This window comes from Eleutherodactylus coqui, chromosome 4 (assembly GCF_035609145.1).
Source record: "Eleutherodactylus coqui strain aEleCoq1 chromosome 4, aEleCoq1.hap1, whole genome shotgun sequence".
NCBI classification, from domain to species: Eukaryota; Metazoa; Chordata; class Amphibia; order Anura; family Eleutherodactylidae; genus Eleutherodactylus; species Eleutherodactylus coqui.
Window position 1 is genome coordinate 126,025,280 of NC_089840.1, and position 22,645 is coordinate 126,047,924.

General features: G+C 43.2%; 1 protein-coding gene across 3 annotated transcripts in view; it reads left to right on the top strand.

Moving 5' to 3' along the window:
- Positions 1-22,645, top strand: part of MAGI3 (membrane associated guanylate kinase, WW and PDZ domain containing 3) — a 298,048-nt gene that overhangs the window by 215,343 nt on the left and 60,060 nt on the right. For all 3 annotated transcript variants that reach the window (XM_066600061.1, XM_066600062.1, XM_066600063.1), the window contains exons 10-12: positions 6,710-7,318; positions 18,022-18,053; positions 20,470-20,632. In XM_066600061.1, coding sequence (XP_066456158.1) covers positions 6,710-7,318; positions 18,022-18,053; positions 20,470-20,632 — 804 coding nt within the window. The remainder of the gene's footprint in view (positions 1-6,709; positions 7,319-18,021; positions 18,054-20,469; positions 20,633-22,645) is intronic.

Genomic DNA, 22,645 nt, shown 5'->3' on the forward strand with positions numbered 1-22,645 from the left:
CAGTGGTTTAGCTCTGACCACGGTATAACCCAATGGGCACTGCTCTGATAGCACCTTTAAGCTGACCATGCGCACTAAACTCAGATTGACCATTGACCATGCCAGCATTGTGCCAGATAAAACTGTCTGATGAGGGACTTGGTTTTGAAAAAAAAAAAGACTTAAGGACTGCTGCCTGTGTAGGTGATGGGTCTGATGGGCACATCTGCATGAAGCCCTTACTAAAGAGTGGTGTAGGTGAAATATTAAGGTGATCCCTGTATTAGACTTGTTATTTAAGGGTTAATTTATAGCTTAGTCTGAAGCTCTTAAAGCAGCACAAACCCTGACTGGGCTGTCTTGTCGTGGGGGCTTAAGCGTTTCCTGGAGACCATATTTAGTCATTGTATCCGCATTCCTTTACTCTTGTAATGTATTCATTAGGCAGCACTAAGACTTTGTAATGATTTTAGTTCTTGAGAGTTGTCCACCGTGATTGGACATTACACCTTCTCTGTTCTACTTGCACTATTAATAAAGGTAATACTGAGCTGCTCCCCACATAAAGAGCATAGTGTTGACTTCACACAGTTGATGTCTCTTGTTCTTTCTCCAATGATAATCATTAATTTGGACATATGAGATAACTCAGATTCCCATAGCCTTATTAACAATTCTAAATTGAAAGGACTACTCCAACACATAAAAGTAGTGCTACACTTGTAATTGCAGGCTTTGGACCCATTGATTATATACTTACTACTTACCTGGCCCCACTACTATTCCTCTGGTGGCCAGTCACCCACTGGTCATAACCATTGGGATGTGCACCCAGAAGTCATGTGACTGCTGTAGTCAACCATCTGCTCTGCTCTAGTGGTCACATGAGTCTGTGTCAGTACGTATACCTGGAAGTGAAGAACAGTGGGAGTGAGGGCAGGTGAGTATTATTACTTTAATGTTATTAGAGAGAGATTTGACCAGCATGGCAAGTGATCACCAATGTTTCAGTAGATCAGGCCATACATTAGCAATTTCAGCTGTTATTGGCTAAAATTTTCCCACAGGATAGATCAGGTCTTTGGTAGCCTATGATATAATATCAGACTTGAGCATTATGACACGTTGATTGAAAGATGACTAGGAAACCACTAATCAGCAAACAAATGTTATTTAGCAGCAGATTACTACTAATGAATGACAATAGTTAATAAGTTTGTAACAAGATACGTGTGACCACAGATAAATTACAAGCTCAATTATAATAAACCAGCAAGACCATGGCCTACCTATTTCTATTCAGACTATTATCAGTCCTTTCTGGAAGCACCCTTTTACACGGGCCGATAAATCATGCATCCAGAAAGAATTTGCACGATTATCACTCGGTATAAATGCATGCCCTGACTGAACGACAAACGAGAATTCCTTCACTTCTCATTTATCGTTTAGTTACTGCATGCATGAAAACTGACCGACAGATCGGCCGTGTAAACAGAAAGCATCCTTTATGAATGATGGCCTGGTCACTATGAATGGAGGAGGGCGGACCAGAATGATTCCCGACCCCACTCAGCTTCCATTCACTAACTATGATCGTTTCTGTGTAAAAGTACAGGACCAATTATCTCTGAGACGACCTGTTAAGCATCTGCACACAACAAATTGTCTCGTGTAAAAGGGCCCTAAGGAGTGCCACACATGTTTTTGTAGTCCAGTTAAGCACGACCTATCAATCACAGTGTCTCTTACAGCTGGCAGTGTGCAGTTTCTGATCACCAATCGCGCACTGTCATGTAGGATAAATCATAGCAGAGGAACAGCACAACACAAGGTTCTGAGAAATTGTGCTCAGAACTATTTTAATGGGAAGCTGATTAGTACATTGGGTGAAGATGTATCTCATGTTGTTGTATGGATTGGTTATATGGCACTCATGGCAATTTGTGGGGCCTTGCTGTGCCTTCATATACCTCCAATCTCATATCAGGGACAAGAAAAGCAGACCACATTCAGGAACTATCCTAAATGAACATCCATGCAATAGTGCAATAATGGGAAGTTGGTCACTTACTTTACGAGGGAGGCATGCAGACCTAACCAGACCTCTGTCAAATCCCTGCGATCCAGAAGAGCATGTATTCCAAGTCCAAGTGGTCCGGGGTACCTGAACACACAGGATGACGTTTGCCAAGGTTTATTAAAACCAGTAAAACAGTGTTTCTTCTGCAACACATTTTGGCGGTTACAAGGTAACAATCCCCCTTTATCAAACAGTAAACGTGTCCAAAACAGTAGTTTATAGAATAAATGAGTTCAATACAGTTATTACCTTCAGTAGTGAATGTCCCAAACATGGCGGGAAACACAGCATACTGGAACCAGAAGTAATGTACATCTATGACAGGCCCACACTCTCTTGGCCGCATGTGACGTCAGCGTTCCAGAAGCCTGCACCTCAGCAAACAGACCCGGCATCTAAGCCTCGCTGCTGCTGTCCAAAGACCGGAAGTGGTGAATGAGTATGGAGATTTATGCTAAATATCCGGCAAGATTTCACATGCTGATTCGCCCAAATGTTCAACACATTATAACTGAAAGTGAGGGCATTTGGAAAGACACACAGAGCATGTGCACCATCAAATCTATATAATCAACAACAAGATTATGTGAAAATAAGATAAGACATTGTGGTGGCAAACGAAGAGCATAAAATTACGTACAAAATCATATAAAAGTATAAGAAAACAAGATAAAAATGCAATGAAGGTGGTTTAAAAAAAGATGATGAGATAAAGCCCGCTTCTATGGGGCGATTTTGTCGCAATGCAACAGTGCTACAAATCGTATGTACGTAGAGCCCATGCCTTCCTATGGGTTCCTCCACATGAGCGATTTTTTTCTTTTTTTTTGTAGCCTGTGATATTGCAAAACTACAAAATTGCGGCATGCTCTTTACAGCTGCAATTTGCTATGTTTTGTAGCCCATGTTTTCCTATGAAGCCTTCCTTTTTGTTGCATCGCGATGCAACTTTTACAGTAGGAAATTCTACTGTAAAAGCCCTAAACTAAGCTCTAGCTGCAGTAAAAAACAAAACACAAAAAAGACCACATATATCACCTAAGAAGCACTGTCAGCTTTGGCGAGCGTTTCCTCTTCACCTCCAGCACTTGTCTTTTGTCTTCTGCCAGCCCTTCCTGGATTGGAGGAGCAAAATCCCCACCTCCAAGAAGGGCTAGCTGTGATTGGCTGAGCCACAGCGCTCCTGAACCAATCACAGCCATGCAATTATAATTTAGAAATTATAATTGACACTGGATTGGTTGGATGAGGTAGATGTGACTGGTGCTTTCCAATTGAATGACCATGCTGGACAAGGATTAACCCCGACCTATTCAGGTGTATCAAATCAAAGCCCACCAGACTGCTTGGTGTTGTGCTGCGCCCTGTTTTTTTTACCCGTGGCGACCCCACCACACCAGTTGAGTCTGTTCCTGCATCGTTCTTTTTGGTTTAATTTTGGGAGGTCTGTCCATTTTTTATAACTCATTTGTATATCCAAGCTCACAGGGAGGCTTTCTCTCATAAATGAATACAGCATTTGTGAGGAAAAAAAATCAAGGCATGCTGCATTGCATTCTGGGTTACAGCGTTTATTCTGCTCTAGAAACAATGCTTCTACAGGAAAATTCAGTGCCTTGTAGAGATACTCTTTGTATTAAGACTTGGAGATAAATATATTATTACTTTGTGCCCCTATCACTACCTTAGTTAGTTTGTTGAAGAGCTGAGTCCAGCAACACTCTTGGTCTCGGGCAAGGGGTTACTGCTGCTTTTCACGTCTGTGGCAGGAATTCTGTTTTTCTGCTCTATTCGGGTCTCTGGCCAAATGGGTCCAACTTATGATGGAACCGAACAGCTCCAAATAGATCCCATTGACTATAATGGTGTCCTTTTGGTTTCTGCTCAGCTGCCCGGCATTTTACTGGAAGAAAAAGCGCTGCATGTAGAGCTTTTAATTATGATATTTTTGCAGGGTCTGCAACATCTCCTCCAATTGGAGGTTCCAGCGCAGACGTGAAGGCAGCCTTACTGTTTCTTTTCTGAATCATGGTTAAGTTTCATTAATCTACATTGATTCAGAAATCTTCCCCATGTTCTAAAGTGTCTAAAATTAACTATTATTTTAGTTGTTATCTGCAGCCAATCACAAAAATAAAAGTTGCGCTGGGATTGGTTTCTATGGGCAACCAAAATTTTCTTTAAGATACTCCTAAATATGCCAGAATGTTTCTTACCATATTAGATTTTTTTTCTCTTAGTGCTAATTAGTTTAATTTTATATAAAAAAATATTTGACTTGCTGTCAAAACTTCTTTTTTTTTTTTTATTCCAGCAATTTGTGCCAAAACTGGGTTATTTTGCTGAGATTATGCAGAAATTATGGCAAAAAAAGATTTTTTTTATTTTCCCCATGGCTTCTTCTAAAGGCGGTTCATGGTTTTACTTCTCTTATTTTGCAAACAATGCTCCACACAAAGCCATATATTTCCTCTTGGATTTTTTCCCATAAATACTTGCAGTGAGGGGGTTAAAGTAATGACTGCAGTTCAGGAAATGAACTGCATCTGTGTGGAAGCCTACACTTAGCCATCAAGAGCCTGAAATAATGTCCTCCCAAAATCCATTTGCCGCTCTTATTAACTGTAATGAATAAACGGACTTCTGTGCAATCAGCAGAGGAATGAGTTTTGGTATAGAAATGTTTCAAATGGTAAAATGAAATCGGCATTTAGAGAGGACTTGGTTTCATGGAACACTGAGTTCCAAGCTGTGCAGTCTATATATATCACTATACATCCGACAGGCATTGCCAGGATTCGCAAAACTTCAGGGCTCGCAAATTAAGTATTATAGCATGAAAGGGTTTTACATTCGCAACTTTGTAGACTTTTTTTTCTTTTTTTCTATTTCTTGTTGGGTATGTTCACATGTAGTGTAAATGCAGCGCATTTGCCACAGCAAAAAAATCTGCAACATCACCGCATTAGGCCGGCTGTCCACGAGCGATGCGGTATCCCGCGGCGAATCTCCGCCGCAGGAGCCGCCGCTTTGGAGCAGGAGCCGCCGGCGAATCTCCGCCAGTCAGCCCTATCTAATAGATAGGCTGACCACGGTGAATCGGGGCAATTCGCAGCATGCTGCAAATTGCCCACCGCGAGCGGAGAATCGCAATGATTCTCCACTCGTGGATAGGTGCTGGCGCTTTCCATAGCAATGCTATGGGAAGGTCGGCTGGCGTGATTCGCCGGCGGTTTACCAACGGCGAATAAAACTGCCGTGGGCAGGGGGCCTAACAGCGTCAAAATCTGCACCATTAACGCGGCTTTTGACACAGCTGCAGATCCGCAACTGATTTTGGCATTCAATACCGCGCCTCTTGCCTTGGAATACTGACCCTGACTCACAATCGTCACTTGTCAATCACTACTGAGCACCACCAGTCAGGTGATGCAGAATTAAGTTCATTCACTGACCAGCATTATCGGCAGGCTCTGTAGCCATTTTTGATGCAGAAATGCTGCAGACTTTTCAGCCGCGGCAAATCCAGAGCGTTTCTGCTGTGTGTGAACATACCCTAACCACTCTTTCATGCAAATGTAAATGCAATGAAGTACGGAGTAAATAGAGCCCATACAAAATGTGGCATGTCCTCTATCGCTAATAGCCAGATGAAGGTGCCGGTCCGACACAGAAACACGTAGTCTGGTATTCAATAAAATGTTGCTGTTTAATTTACACGGGTCCTCCCTTCGGGGCACCTGAATTTATTTCTAACATCTGAAATTCCCAATTATCATTACAATCATCAACATATACAGGGAATCTGTGGTAATTGTTGGCACAGCACAGAAGGTTAATTTTTCTGCAATTTTTACTCGAAAGAACAACTATTTGGCCACTTCTCATCTATCTATGTATTATGATCTTTTCGGTACAAATTCCGTATTTACGAGGTCATTCAGCTAAGCGCTCTCATACATCTGATGGGAGATTTACAATAATCGCTATAGATTTTCTGTAGCCATTTTGCCACACATTTTGGCTGTACTTGGTTGCTTTTCTATTTGGCAAGCAAAATATTGGAATGGTCTGGATAGGTTACAATTAGGGATGAGCGAGTATACTCACTAAGGCACTACTCGCTCGAGTAATGTGCCTTAGCCGAGTATCTCCCCGCTCATCCCTAAAGATTTGGGGGGCCGGCGCGGGGCGGGGAGCTGCGGGGGAGGAACGGAGGGGAGATCTCTCTCCCCCGCCCGCTCTCCCCTGCTCCCCGCCACAACTCACCTGTCAGCTGCGGCGGCCCCTGAATCTTTAGGGACGAGCAGGGAGATACTCGGCTAAGGCACATTACTCGAGCGAGTAGTGCCTTAGCAAGTATACTCGCTCATCCCTAGTTACACTACAACCTATCTCATCCTTATGTTAGCCTTCCGGAGATGTTGGGGGTTATAAAAACCACAATTGGGGTCATCATCAGCAATAAGGTTTCTTAGAAGGGGGAATGCTGAAGGGATTTTGTGTGACGTTGATAGGACAGAGGATTGTTCTCACTTATAATCTATGTTCTCGTAGTTTATCAAGCAATGATATTTAGATGCATGGCACGGACAATTGCAGGAGGTGTTTTTATTACAACGGTTATAAATCTGTTTGTTTTGCTAGGTGATGTGATCGTTGACATAAATGGAACATGCGTCCTTGGTCATACCCATGCAGAAGTTGTCCAGATGTTCTTGCTGATTCCCATCAACCAGTATGTGAATATGGCCCTGTGTCGGGGATACCCTCTTCCTGAAGACAGTGATGATCCTGTAAATGATATTGTTACTAATACCCCACCCATCATCAATGGGCAGATGACAAGTCAAGGAGAAAACATGGGAAGTCAAGACTTGAAATCCGGAGTAGTTGTTCTGGACCAGAATGGAAAACCAGGCCATGTTTTAGTCAATGGAAGGTTAAATGGCCCTTCACTTGAGATACAAGAACAAAGGACATCTTTGGCATCAACTGTAAACTCTCAGCCAGAACTTGTAACTGTTCCTTTATTGAAAGGCCCTAAGGGGTTTGGATTTGCTATTGCTGACAGTGCAATGGGCCAAAAGGTCAAAATGATCTTGGATAGCCAGTGGTGTCCTGGACTTCAGAAAGGAGATGTAATAAAAGAGATCTATCATCAGAATGTGCAAAATCTAACGCATATACAGGTTGTTGAAGTCCTAAAACAATTTCCAGTCGGGGCTGAGGTGCCATTACTCGTGTTAAGGGGAGGTCAGTTGAAAGCTATTTTATCCTTACTCAAGTATGTTATGTTTGATTGATTTGTGCATTTTCTCCATCATTTTGCATTTATTTTTCAAATTTACAAGAAGGGAGTGTCAGAGATCTACGTTAGGACTCTAAATATATACCTCTGATGGAAGGCTGCATAAACCTACAGTGTGCTACATTGCCTACACAACCCCGTATACACACCGCATGCTCATCAGCATCAGACACCTGAGGCACCAATTCTGCACCTTGGAACAAACTCTACACCTGGTAGTCCAGTCCATGCAGAGCAGCCATGTGAACATCATCTGTAGTCCTTGTGTTGGCCAGGGTGTTGTCTTCTGCCCCTTACCCTGAATTCTCATTGTTGTACATGGCAGCCTATTAAACCTTGCCTTAGCTCCTCTCCCCAACTACACAGCACTCAGGAGCGCCCAGGAGTGTGCAGGCAGAGCTGCCATACACAAAATGACGGTACTGCCCTGCTGCCTACAGTGGGGAACTCCTTTGATAACTGTCCATATATGGGCAGTCAGAGAAACAGTGAAAAAAGACAGATAGACAAGGCCCAGGAAGAAACTTTTTAAAAAAATGTTATTAAAACCAGCACAAGTAGATGTGTTTCCTGGCTATGGCAGCCTTTCCTTTTTCTGTTAACAAGATACATGTCCAAATGCTGCCCAGGCTTCAGGATGTGTATCCCCAGCAAATACTGAGGAAGGAGTGACGTAGCCCTGAAACTCATCTGTTTATGCTGGTTTCAATAAAACAGAGAAGTTGAGCTAATCTCCCGATGACTTGAGCTTCTCTAAAGACAGTCAAGCCTATCCCCATTTTTTTTAGTATTGACCATGAGAATCCTGTATGGGCAGTGCCAGCGACATCACTGGAACTCCCCAAGGTATCCATTTAACAGAGGCCTATAATTAATGCCACATAGTGGCAACCATCCTCCATAGGCGATTATGGGCTTTGTGAAACTGATCTGTTGTCTTTTTTTATTTTTACAGTGCTCTGAGGGATGGAATATCGTAGTGTATTATGCTACTCCATCCTTTTTTTGCGTTATATTGACATATACCTGCCAGACAGGCCACAATGATGCACTCTTTGCCCTCCACCTGGCAATGAAAGGCTATAAACACACATACTATGTTTCCCTGAAAATAAGACCTACCCCGATAGTAAACACTACCCTGATTTTTTTTTGGGTGGGTAGGGAGGGAGTGGTTTAAATATAAGTCCTACCTTGAAAATAAGCCCTTGCTATATTACATGAAAAAAAAAAAAATACTCACGTAGCAGGCATCGTCTGGGTCTCTCCCGCTGGTCTGTGGCACTCTGGGAGGCTTCAGTGTAGTCCTCAATGCCGACGGAGCATCTATTGCTGGTGACGGGGCTTGAATACTCCTCCAGCAAGCAATTGCTCTGATTGCTTCAGGAGCACTACCTCATCCATTGAGAGCCAGTTCTCAAGCAAGATATGCTCCGTCGTATTGAGGACTACACGGAAACCTGCTGGAAGGTCCCAGACGGCAACTGCTAGGTGAGTATAAGACGCTCCCTAAAAATAAGGCTCTATGTGAATGCACCCTGAAAGAGATGTCCCATATTCATCTGGGTTGCACAAATCATCACTGCAGTCCTAAGCTGTGGTACTGTACAAGAAGCCCTACATATAATAGCACTTGGCTACCGCCCTCAGGTCCTGCCACAGATTTAAATCCTCCTTGTATCACCCAAAAGAACTCCAAGCCAGAAGCGGTCGTGTGCAATCTTATGGGAGTGAGCTCTGGAAGACCAATGTAGACATGCCCAGTGTAGTTCCTCAAATGCTTAGAAGAGCGGTAAATCTAGAGCACATGCCCCGGATGAAGCCATAAGGGTGGAATCTGGTTGGCCTTGGTTCTTGACGTCCGGTGTTATACACCGATACATGTGGGCTAGATTTCCTGCTCTTGTGGGTATAATAAAGCATTTGAAGTCCTACACTAGGCTTGGCTGCGTCCATCTTCCACATCGCTCATCACCGCTTCTGGCTGGGAGGCAGTATAAAACAAAGAAACCTCACTGTGTAGATAAGAAATATCTCCTCTAAAACATTGAATTCCTCTAAGAAGCTTTGAGCATGCACGAGTTTCAGAAGGAGACTGCAGATCCATATTGATTATTCATGTCTCAATGGTTTGTTTTTCTCTTCATGGGCACTGAAATGTGTATTAAAGTGCAGACGTACCTGCAAGGGGGAACTTCTAGATCAAAGCTTACCTTCACCGAATTAGGATGTTCCCAATAGCGTTTTTTTACAACAGCAAATGGTGAAACCACCATAGGCACAGTAGGGACCTTTCTGTTGAAGGAGTCTTTTTCTATTGATTTGACCTACACTTTGTGCCATAGTATGTTACATATTCTATCATTAGAATCCTTGTGTGCAGCAGAATACATTTCAGTGTCTCTTCAGTCATTGTTAATTGAGTTTATCTTTGGTGTAACGCCTGCACATGAATAGGTCGGATTCTGCATGCAAGAGCCCGAAGCGGAATCGGACCCTGTGCCCCGCCGGCGTCCACACATACCTGACTCTTCTGTTCTTTTTCTGTACTGTGGATGGCTGTAGCGAGCCGCCGTCTGGCATGCCCGGTACTGAATTTTTAAAAAATGTTTGTTTAACCCGCGCCATCGCTATCTGCTATGTCAATGGCAGATGGGCTGCGGGTCGGAGGCTTACATTGACTTCAATGTAAGCCTTCCATGTGGACGCTGCACAAAATTAGAACATGCTGTGATTTTTCCTTCGCTCACAGAAATCACAATTCATTTCCGTGAGTGTGCAGGAAGAATTGATTTTCCATAGCATGCTATGGACGGTATTTATTGCGGAACTGTGGTGCGGATGCCAACCGCGAATTCTGCAAGGCAAAAAAAGTCTTCAAACATGCAGAGCCTGACAGCAGCCGTGTGCTTACAGGACCGTCATGTGGTCAGGACCTCTGTGACTGGATTACATGATGGTGACATCACAGGTCCTGTAAGCACACAGCTGCTGTCCAGCTCTACTGGTTTAGGATCTGTGACCAACTCCAATCCCTTTCACTATAGTATATATTAGTAAGTGGCGCATTGTGCCAGCAGAAACACTGATACTAGTTCATTTATACCCAGGACTGTGACTGTAACAAGGGGGCGCCCTCTACATCTAGAGGAAAGAAGGTTTCTACACCAACATAGAAGGGGGTTCTTTACTGTAAGAGCAGTGAGACTATGGAGCTCTCTGCCTGAGGACGTGGTGATGGCGAACTCAATAAAAAGTTTACGTGAGGCGTGGACGCCTTTTTTGAACGTCACAATATTACATGTTATATCACTAATTACTTCAGAAGGGTCAGTGAATCTGGGATTATTCCGATTGCCAGATTAGAATCGGCAAGAATATTTTTCCCTTAAATTAGGAAAATTGGTTTCTATTTTATTGGGCTTTTTTGCCTTCATCTGGATCAACACTTGGGGGGTAATAGGCTGAACTAGATGGATATGTGTACTGAAATTATTCTTATACCTCTCTTTGGGCTTCTAGCAGTCTGGATGAATATTACCATCCTGCATTTAGAGGCTGTTCAGTCAAAAGTGTGCAACTTTTTGTTAAATACCTAAATATAAAGCTAGAGCTAGTTTAGTACTATATATCGGGGTTTATACAATAGTGCATTGAACTCTAGCTGGTTGCTTAGTTAGTTTACTATTGTTTTTTTTTTTTACCCTTAAGTTAATTGAGTATCCAGTAATTATAAGGCAAGCATGTGTTATAGACAAATACAGTGTATGCGGGCCATCTGAATAGAAGAGCATCCCTGTTAGTACTGATAAGCGGTTAGAATCGGCACATTAGATGGTTTGTACACAGTTTCTTGCTTTTTCAACATGGACACAGTTGCTAGCAATTGCAATGACTCCATTTCTGTTCCTTCCTAATTAGCTTCTACTCGCACATAATGCGGTTCCTGATAGCTGCCAGTTAGAGATGCGTCTCTATGTCTTCTGTAATGGCTCCAACGCTGCCCTTTTAAGAGCTGTTTTATTCCCAGTGATTGAATCCGAGTGGCCTTATCAAAGCTCATTCATGTGTTACATTCATTGACTTAATTGACTTTGCTTCTGCAACGAGAAAGTAAAAATAAAACATTACAAAACTGGGAGTTGGGATTAGAAGACTTTTTGCTATGTGGTCCAAGTTTTCGCCCTGTCTATTCTTGCTGTAGATATTCAGTATGCAAATTCTGATTGTTGGCTTTAATGTAATCAGTTGTAATCCTGCATTTAGTATTCTATTTAGGGAGCGCACAGAAAGAAGAGTGCGGCTCGAAATAGTATCTGGTTGTCGTTAGATGGTTGCAATGACACTAGTTTCTTTCTCCTTTTTGAAGGTGGTCTATGTTCTTTAGATTTCTTTCCCGATTATATAAACAGTATGGGGGGTTCTGCACGTGTGAACATTCTCCATGACGGGTTGTGTCGTCTTCATCACCTTCTGTGACCCGCTTTCCGATATTTGCACACTATAGGGCAATATGCCATAACAGTGCCTCCTATGGATTGCTACAATGTAGGCCTCTCAAATAAGCCAGGCTCACACAGCCGTAAGCGGAATCCGCTTGCGCGGAGGCCTGCAGCAGACTCCAAGTGTGAGCCCGGCCATGACCCTCCCTACGGCTGCGTATGGTGGCTAAATTGTACTGCACATGACTGCACACCTGTGTTTGTTTTTATTTTTCCCATGCTGACGTTAAGCAATAATGCGGATACCACAGCCCATATGCAATGTAATTGCGTATTTGCTGCGGGTATATCCACAACCATAGAGAACAGTGGGCTTTATGTTGCAGATATACGCTGTAAAATAGAACATGCTGCGTTTTATTTGCCGTTTGCAGATTACGCAATTCCGACACGTTAATGTGATCAGAACTGTTTAATCCCATGCATTTAATTCACACAGGCAAGTTTCCCTCGCGAGTTTTCTGCGTTGCAAGTCCCATAAAAATCTGAGGGAAATACACCCATTAAAAACAATATCCACAAGTAAGAATTTTCTCTTGCAGATATCAACCGCGGCATCTTCTATCCTGAGATTTGGCAGAAACTTGCCCATCATTTCCTATGGGTGATTGAAAATCGCATCACACTTGCAATGCAAGTGCAATTGCTGAATTTTCCCATTTTCATGTGTGTGAAACTGGTATGTTGAGAGATACAATTTTCTCACAAATCACACTTGTGCAGTGAATAGAAACCCATTGATTTTTAGTTGGTTTATTCACATGAAAAAATTTGACCAGCACTATTTTGAGCGCATTTGCGCAGTGCAAGAGCCCGTTAAAATCAAGGCGCTCTTGCAGTGCTAGCGTAAATGCGTGCAACATATGCAGAAAACCTGCATGTTTGCAGCGCATATGCGCACAAAACCAATTGGGGTTTTGTGTGTATTTATTTAGTTCTGTGCGCAAACATGCAGAAATTATTTTCAATAACCAATCCCTGTGTTTATAGCGCCGTACAACGCTCGGGTAGATCACCTAGTAGTTCTATAAATTACTATGATTTTGTTCACCGGGGCAGAGAAAATCAATTATCTACTATCTAACCTTCACTGGTCTAATTTTTTAAATATATAAAACTTAACTTTTATTGTGTAAAACATGATAAAAGTTCTCAGGACGTATAAAACACTGTGAAACAAAACCTATAGCGCAGTCCAAGGACAACAATACATCTGATCAGATACACGGATTGTGTCTTGTTGTGTTCGATCAAGATGTATCCGAGACCAAACCACGTACCTCTCAATATAGATAGTATACTATTCTGAGCTAAAGATAATGTACGTAGTCATGGGTGGAGTACCAGCATATAGATACCCAATTATAGTATCCCCACTATCTGGGGGCTTAAGGCCTGATGTCCACTCGAAAAATACAATACGCGCAGAATCTGCTGCCGATTTCCGCAGCAGATTCCGCACGGATTTGCTTTAAATGGTATTTTCTTGCATGCAGATATCCACACACATTGCTATCAATGTGATAGCGATGTTGCCGACCCACGCGGAATCTGCGGTAAAATGGAGCATGCCGTGGTTTTCTCCCGCGCGTGAAAAACGCAATTGTTTTAAAATGCCATCCGCGGGTGCAAAAATCAATTTAATGGACTGCGGATGGCCAATGATTCCCTATGGGCAAAATCCGCTGTGGAATCCGCAATTCCATTTAGCTAGTGGACATGAGGCCTCACAGTACTGTAAAAAGGTGATTACACTGTACAAACAGGTGACTATGGGGATTTATAGGTATTATCCACCTAGTCCTCTGGACAGATCGTTCACCTATATTGCTGCCCACTTATACTTCACAATGGCGTGCTCATATTTACACCCAATTCCACTCTGATGATGTATTACGTGTTTTGCTGTGCTGCAGTAATATACTATTCAGCCTAGGTGGGTTTATAGCCATGGATTTATCGACGGGATCTGTCATCAAGATCTAATGATTTGGGTTTATCGTTTTTGGTTTTTGGGCCTATGCACCCTAATTTCTGGTCCAGTTCGACGCGTTTGTTTGATTCAACTCATTAGGAACTACTTTTTATGATACAGGAAAACCCAATTAAACAAGACTATTTTTTGGTGAGCTATCACTCACAGTTGGGCACCAAGGGGTGTCAACTCTCCATTACTGAATAGAATACAGCACGCATAGGACCCCAGAAACGCCCAATGTACATTAATGAGAGCATGTACCATTCAGATGCATTAGCTCTCAATCACTGGAAGGGATCCAGCAGACTTGGACAATAAGAGACCTGCAGTCTAAAAACAGACAGATGTCACATGGGCTTTTTTTCTCTCTTTGTCTAATAATAGATCAGATATCCAATATGTTTTTATTCCTTATCTCTTTTTTTCTAAGACTCTCTCCGCTCTGCCATGCTAGCATTCAAAATATTTCACTGAACTAAATAGTCTAGGCTAGTGTCTCGTTTAGAAACATAATAAGATGAAAATGCAAAGAGGTCTGACAGCCTCCTAGTAGGCAGCGCAGCAAAACACTGGATACATCATCAGAGTGGAATTAGGCCATTGTGAAGTATGAGCGGGCAGTAATATAGGTGTACAATCTGTCCAGAGGACTAGGTGGCTAATACCTATGAACCCCAATAGTCACCTGTTTGTACAGGGTGTATACACATAAGCACAGTTCTATCACTATTTTACAGTACCGTTAAGCCCCCAGATAGTGGGGATACTATAGTTGGGTATCTCTATGATGGTACTCTACCTATGAGTATGTACAATATCTTTAGCTCAGAATAGTATACTATCTATATTGAGAGGTACGTGGTTTGGTCTTGGATACATCTTGATCGAACACAACAAGACACAATCTGTGTATCTGATCAGATATATTGTCCTTGGACTGTGCTATAGGTTTTGTTTTGTTTCATAGTGTTTTGTATGTCTAGAGAATTTTTATCGGGTTTTTAAAGAATAAAAGTAACGTTTTATATATTTGAAGAAATCAGAACAGTGAAGGAATGAATTGCTGCGATGATTCATGGTGATCACAAGATTCTTCCGTGAAGGCTGCACCTTGTAGCTTCGCAATACATCTGAATGGGGCTCTAAAAATCCGTCACCTAATGTAGAAACAACAACATTCAGATATATGGAACAGATTTTCAGTGACGTTTCTGAAGTTTCTGTCCATAGACCCTTATGTTTGCTGTGAGCTTTTTTTTTTGTGTAGTACGTATACAGTGTAAGCAGTTACCAGTGTCAGGCTGGGATGCCCATGGCCCAGCAGTAAGATGTATTCTGGGGTCCACGGCACACCTGACCCACTTGGCCAATTCCTGACCGCTGCATACACATGAATAGGACGGTGGCCACATTTGGCAGGGAATCAGTGGACCCCTATTCACCCCATAGGTGAGGATTCCACAGGAACATTCATGACATATCTTGTGAAAGGTGAGCTCCCATAGAACGACCACAGTATGGCTAAAAAGTGCCCCAAAATGCAGTTGAGTAGCCAAACAGGAGTTTTCAAACTGAGTTTAATGTCTGTGGATTTGCGGGGGAACAGCAGTTTTACCCACAAGACTGAATGGCCATTAGGAATCAATTTGAATGCTCTACTGATTTCCAGTAGGACCAAATGTCTGAGCAGTTTGCATGTGACCTCACCTTCAGGGAATGTTTTTACGTAGCGGAAAATTCTTCATCCGTAACAGAGTCAAAATCCATGCCGTTGATGCAGCATTTGACCCAAAATCAGCTGCGTTTTGGCCGTTTATTTCACAAGATGCGGCGCTCCCCTCACCTCTAAACTCTTAGCGCTGTCCGTGCTCCGCGACACCCGATGCCCGGTCACCAACAGGGATGCTGGTCAGGTGATGCAGACGTAGCTCCTTCCGCATCACCTGACCAGTGGCCAGTGCTTACTACAGGCCACCAAGTACCGCGTGCCTGGAAGCACTGACAGTTTATTAATGCAAATCTATGACAAAGGTCAAAAAGAGGGACATTTAAGATCCAAAGAGGGGGACTCGGATGAAAAATAGGGACTGTCCCTACAAAGGAGGAACATTTGAGAGGTATGCATATTACACTCATGTTAAAGCGGCCAAATTTACACAACCATATAAGAAAAAATTATCTGCAGCTGCAAAAAAGACTTTGCTTCCATCTGCTGTCCCTTCCTACATCCGTATGCAGTGCACATATATGTTTTTTAATTTTGCATGCCACTCTTTTTTCACGTTCACAAAAAAAAAGAAATAGAACTGGCCAAATCCTTTTTCTTCTGTATCTCTGAGTAAGGCCGCCTGCAGACGAGCGGGTCGGATCCGGCAGCGAGAATTCTCGCCGCGGGACCCGACCCGAGAGCCTGCAGGGACGAGCGCGTACTCACCCGCGCCTGGCGGCCCCGGCTCTTTCATGTGCCGGCTGCCGCGCAGCCGGCGCATGCGCAGACCGGAGCCGGCAGCCGGGTGAGTGCGAGCCCCGCACAAAAATAGGACATGCCGCGGTTTGTTTGCCGCGCGAGATTTCGCGCGGCCGTCTGCATAGGAGTGCGTATTGTAATGCACTCCTATGCAAACTTTCAGTGGGATTTCCGCCCGCACACGAGCGTTCCGGATTCCGCTAGCGGATTTTCACGCGCGTATGGTACCTAAATGTGCTTGCGGATAGGTACGGATGCGTGAAAAATCACGCGCGGATATACGCGGATGTGTTGCGGGAAAAAACGCGCAGAAAAACCAGCAGACACCCCTTATTGTAAACCCAACCCCTAGAGAACTGCCCATTCCTTGGAAAACAGCTTAAAAACCAACACCCAGACTCCGTTTTGTCCCTCTTGCTTGTGCGAGCACCGTTAAATTATTCTGGCAACATGCTTTCACCCGGTGAGCAGATGTCTTTGTGGGCATGGTTGATCCATGTAACTTTTTTCAGGCGCTTCTCCAGCGTGACTTTATTTCAGTCACTGCAAAAAAATTCACAAAAGGAATTCATTACTACAGATTTTGCATTCTTAGATCCTGCATTGGCAAGAAATACTACCTATCTCCCTCTACAAATTTGCCTGTGAAGCTCTGCTGTGTGTTGGGACGCCTCCTACCATGCCTACTTCCTGTAGTCATAGCAACCAGTGACTCCATCTGCAGCTGCACTGCGGATGTACTGCGTGAAAAAACGCACCCATTCACTTGTATTGGAGGCTTCACGCGCAGAATCCGACCCAAATTAGAACAGGTCACAGATTTTTTCACGCGCGTGAAAAAACGCGATACAAATCCGTCCGTCTGGGGACAACTGCGGATCCTCATAGGAGTATATTGGCTGCGGTCTGGGGCAGATAATGTGCCTAAAATAACGCGCTGGAAATTCCGTTCGTGTGCAGGCACCCTTAGGCAGAATTATGAAACCAATGATTTTTAATGGTTTCCTTCACATTTGCGATGTTTTGCATCACGCGATGTTGTGTGTAAAGAAAATTGTAGCATGTTCTATCTTTTTGCGATATCAACAATTGTTTCCAATGGGAGAACTCCCGATCCTCTGCTGCAGCTGTGACAGCCGCGGCGGGGGAATCCCTTCCGCCACATGAATCGCGGCCTGATATCACACTCGCCCATGTGTAGGTAGCCTAATAGATCCAAAAATTATAGACAGCACATATAGCTATGCTGACATTGGAGAGCTGTCCTGCATAGTGTTAGAAATGTGTGACTTCGCCCGACATCAGAGCTATACAGGGGAATCTGAATGTCGGGTGAGTTCCAACACTGCATTGGAAAGGGTTAACCCTGGAATACTACCTCCTCAAACTTTCTTTTCTTTTATTACACTAAAACTGTATTGAGCTCTTGTATGTATACATGGCAATTGTGGTACAACCTCTTTTGAAAAATAAAGTATAGGACCAACGTCTGTCCGGGAAGCTGTAGTAGTGCGGGGTTAAGCATGCGAGCTCAAGAAGACATTGACTCAAGAAGACCCTTCCACTAAGCATGAATACAGTGTACTGACCTGTGTAACACTATTCGAGCCTTTTAGGTTTGTTTTCCTTGTGTCTCTTAGCACTGATAAGATATTTTATGCCTTCCAATACCTGTGGCTCATGTTATTTCTTTATTTGCAGCTCCTCCATCACCTATCAAAGTAGCAAAAGTGGTGAGTACAATATACCGTACTATATGTATTCTAGAGCTTTCAGAACTGATTGAAGAACTAAGGACAAGGCCTATTTGGCAACGCAGTGATTTTCTGGGAGATTTTTATCTCCGCTTTTCAAAAGCCATAACGTTTTTGTTTTTCTGTTGACACGGCCGTATGAGGGCTTGTTTTTTGCGTCGCGAACTGTAGTTTCTGTTGGTATCATTTATTGATACATATAATAATTAAGGATCAGCGAGTATACTCGCTAAGGCACTACTCGTCCGAGTAATGTGCCTTAGCCGAGTATCTCCCTGCTCGTCCTTAAAGATTCGGCGGCCGCCGCGGAGCTGCGGGGGAGGAACGGAGGGGAGATCTCTCTCTCCCGCCCGCTCTCCCCTGCTCCCCGCCGCAACTCACCTGTCAGCCGCGGCGGCCCCCAAATCTTTAGGGAAGAGCAGGGAGATACTCGGCTAAAGCACATTACTCGAGCGAGTAGTGCCTTAGCGAGTATACTCGCTCATCCTTAATAATAATCTTTATTTATATAGCACCAACATATTCCGCAGTGCTTACAAAGGAGGGGGAAACAAACAAAACCACAGTTGCATGTGGAATATATAATTACACATATAATTCCGTGTAGTTACATATAATGTATTGTAAAACATTAATTTTTTTTAGAGCAGGGAGAGAAAACGCCTCAATTCTGGCATTCCTTTTTGTTTTTTTATACAGCGTTAATCATGCAGCATAAAGGACATGATCTTTTTTTTTTTTTTTGCAGGTCAGTACAATTACAACAATACCAAAAGTGTTTTTTTTTAGGTTCCTCCACTTTTGTGCAATAAAAACCCTTTTTTGGAAATTATTTTTTATTTCTTCATCGTTGCATTCAAAGTCCCAGAGCTTTTTTTATTTTTCCATGGACAGAGCTCTGTGATGCCTTTTTTTTGCGTGATGAGCTGTAGTTTTTATTGGTACCATTTTGGAGCACATTCAACTTTTTGATCAATTTTATTGTGGTTTTTTGGCAAGCAAAATGAACATTAAAAAGGATTTTTTTTTTGGGGGGGGGGGGGAGGGGTTACAGTTTTTGTCATGCAGGATAAATAGTGTGTTCAGTTTATTTTACAGGTCATTATGGATATTTGTGTTTTGTTTTTTTTTACGTTTCATCATACCAGCTATGATAATGCATTGCAGGACTTCTGTGATGTATCACGGCCTGTGGGGGGCTAACAACAGGGAACGCTGTTCTTCTCTATCCCTACTGGTGCAATGAAAGGCCAGCTACCAGTCAGTCAGTGCCACTTCATGCATTGGTTTTGTTTGTTACTCCATTGTTACAGGCTACATTGCCCTATTCCTCTGAATGATCTCCCGCATGACAATCAGGCAATGTAAAGCCAATGAGCAATGAACGTTGGCTGATCAGCTCGTTTATGTGAACATAAAAATGCTCCCTGGTTGGCTGCACATTTTTCCTTGTAAACCATTGGTCGTGCCCATAGAACAGATTGTCAATCAATGCTCGTTTGCATGGGAAGATAATCTTATCCACCCTTAAGATACATTCATACAGGGCAAAATTGGTGCAGATTTTCCGCAACGGAAAATCCACGTCCAACTCTGTGGCAAAAACACTTCAGTGTCTGCATCTTTGGTGCAAATTTTGACGCAGATTTTACTGCAGACTGCACCCCTTCAGTTGAAAGGGGTGAAATTTGATGCAGATCTGTACCAAAATCTGCAGCGCAAAATATGCTGCAGATTTTGGTGTGGATTCGCATCAAAGTCTGCTACGTGTGAACATACCCTTAGAGGCTTTTGGAGGTGCGCTTTCATTCCCTCAGCAGTGTTGTACAAGCTCTGTTCTTTCTTCAGGAAAAGTATCTAGCAGTTTAGGACTAACAGAGCTCGTTCTATCAGGGTAAGCGAGGATTCCGGTCTATAAAATAACACCAAAAAGACCTTACAGAACCGCAGTTACAAAATATGCCAGAGCTTGCTGCGTTTTGAAAAATAAAACTCCACGGACCTCAGAAACAGAAGTGCCGAAACCCCAAATACATAGTTTTGTAGTGAGTTTTATATTTCATTACAGACTTTTAATTAAATATTTAGCTGTAGATAAAAAATGTGTGTGTGGAACCAGCCTAGTAAAGCTACTTACAAAGTTTCTTCATGTCTTACTCGACATGTATTAGTTGCTGAAGCACTCATATCCACGTGCGTTTCAGCAAACCTCCAACATACAGTTTTAGGAAGCTGATAAATTCCTTTTATCTTCTAGTCATTATGCCGTAACATCTAAAGTGATAGTCTATTGTGACCCTTTATAAAAAGTAACAAGGTCTTCTTCAAAGTATCTGTAGTGTAATAGATATCACATGATGGATGTAAAAACCGCTCACTTTCTTTCCACTTGCAGAAAACTGACAAACAGGAGCTGACAGGGAGCCTTGAGGCAATTGGGACTACTGAGCCTTTACCGCAGCCATTGCCCTTTCCACCGAACCTTGCTCGATCCAATTCCCCAAAACTTGACCCTTCCGAAGTCTACAAGAAGTCCAAAAATATATTTGAAGATAAACGTGAGTACTTTTATTCAGTCACCAAATGTCATTCAGTTGAACTTGTCAAGATCACCTACACTGGGGCAGCATTAGGGTGGATGCACACGGGCAGATTTAAATTGCAGACTCCAGAGCGGACCACTGCCTTTGGATTCTTGCGCAAATACCGCCCATAGCATGCAATGCAAAAGGGATTCTTCGTGCACACAAGCGGATTCCGCTGGAAAAGCAGGTGATTAAATGTAAAAAATCTGTACTGCGGATGTCCAGCGAGCCGTGCGGACCATCCACAGAACAGAAAAGATGATAATGATACAGGTACGTGCAGATGCCGTCTAGGCACAGGATGCATGCGGCCTTACTCTTAAAAATTTGCATGTTTTCTAGCGCGAATTGCACTAGAAAACTATCTTACAAGGTTTGCACCACATTTATGGATACATTTTCCAACTCGTACAACAAAAGGGCTTGGCCTAAATGTGGCAAGTATTCCGCCAAAATCTTGGAGCAATTTTTGGCGTAAACCAAATCAATTACTAGATGGTATTTACTTTCACGGGGCCCCCCCCCAAAGACTCCAATTTTTACCTCCGGATCCGCTGCGTGAAGTCCCGCATGCCGCTCCGACGTGCATGCGCAGTACAGCGCGTGGCGCACCGGTAGCGCTCAGCAGTGGGCGGGGAGCGTATTCACGCTATACTTCCGCTGTGCTACAGCGGAAGTATAGCGTGACAGGTGGCTTCCATTGACTACAATGATAACCATCCGCATGTATACCCGCAGCAAATAGGACATGCTGCGGGTAATTTCATGCTGTGGAATTCCGCAGAATGTACATTGAGCTATTAGCTGTAGTGAAACGCCGCGGATTTTCAGCCGTGGGGATTAGGCCTAAGGCCTCATGTCCACGGGGAAAATCAGGCCCGCTACGGATTCTCCATGGAGAATCCGCAGCTGGTCCCTCCTGCCCCGCGGACATGAGCGCTGAAATTAGAATAAACTTACCTGCTGCGAGCCATGCGTGTCTGCCGTTCTTCGCGGCCGGATCTTCTTTCTTCGGCCCGGCGGATGCGCTCGGCACACCGGCTGCGGGCCTGATTTTCCCCGTAGACATGAGGCCTTAGACTAGAGAGTCCTGGCCTGTTTACCCGCCACCACGCTAAACATTTTCTAGTGGCTGTGCTTGGTATTGCAGGCATTGCTTCAATTAGATTGAGTGGAAAAGAGCTGCAATTTTTATTTTTTTACGTTAAAGTTTTTTTTTGGCAGTTTTTTGTACACCTCGGAATGACAAATGCAGTTTTTTTAATAGGCACTTCATGTTATTTTTCAAGCACCGCTGCACCTTTGAGAATGATTGTTGCTCAGTACAGAAATTGTTTTTGCTTGGATTTGCTCTTTTAAAACATGAGGCGGTGAGTGAATTTCTGTGACACATCAGTCTGTGGAGTAATCCCATGTGTGGTCCCGCTACCTCTGGGAACTTGTTGTCTTGTTTGTATGTCCTGCTCTCAAATACGTCATCTGCTGAGCACATTACTAAACATTTTCACAGATGTTTCCTTATACCTACATGCAACCTAAGTGTTCTTCAGAAGAGCAGAATTTCCCAGAAGAGACAAAAAGTTTACTGTGTCAGAACATTTGTTAGGTTTTATTTTCTGTGCAGAACTTTCAGCTTTAATCCTGAGTCGCCTTTTACGAATAGGCAAGAAAGCCGCCTCAAGTTCCAATTACTCAACTAGTCATGTAACTCACTCCAGAGTCATAACCTGTTCTTAGACATATAATGGCTTGATAGCTGTCTTCTACCACTACCCCATTGAACTGTTACATCTAGAGAGGAACAAAGATAAGTAATTACCCGACACCCCTGGCACTCCTTATCTCCAAGAAACAAAGTATTTTAGACAGTAAAAAGGTAAAGATCCGGCATGTATGACCCCTGGCTGTTAACGTTTGATTTCTGTTTTTTCAAAGACATGGAATTGTTGCTCAGTCCCATTGAAATCCTGTTTCTATGGCCAACTA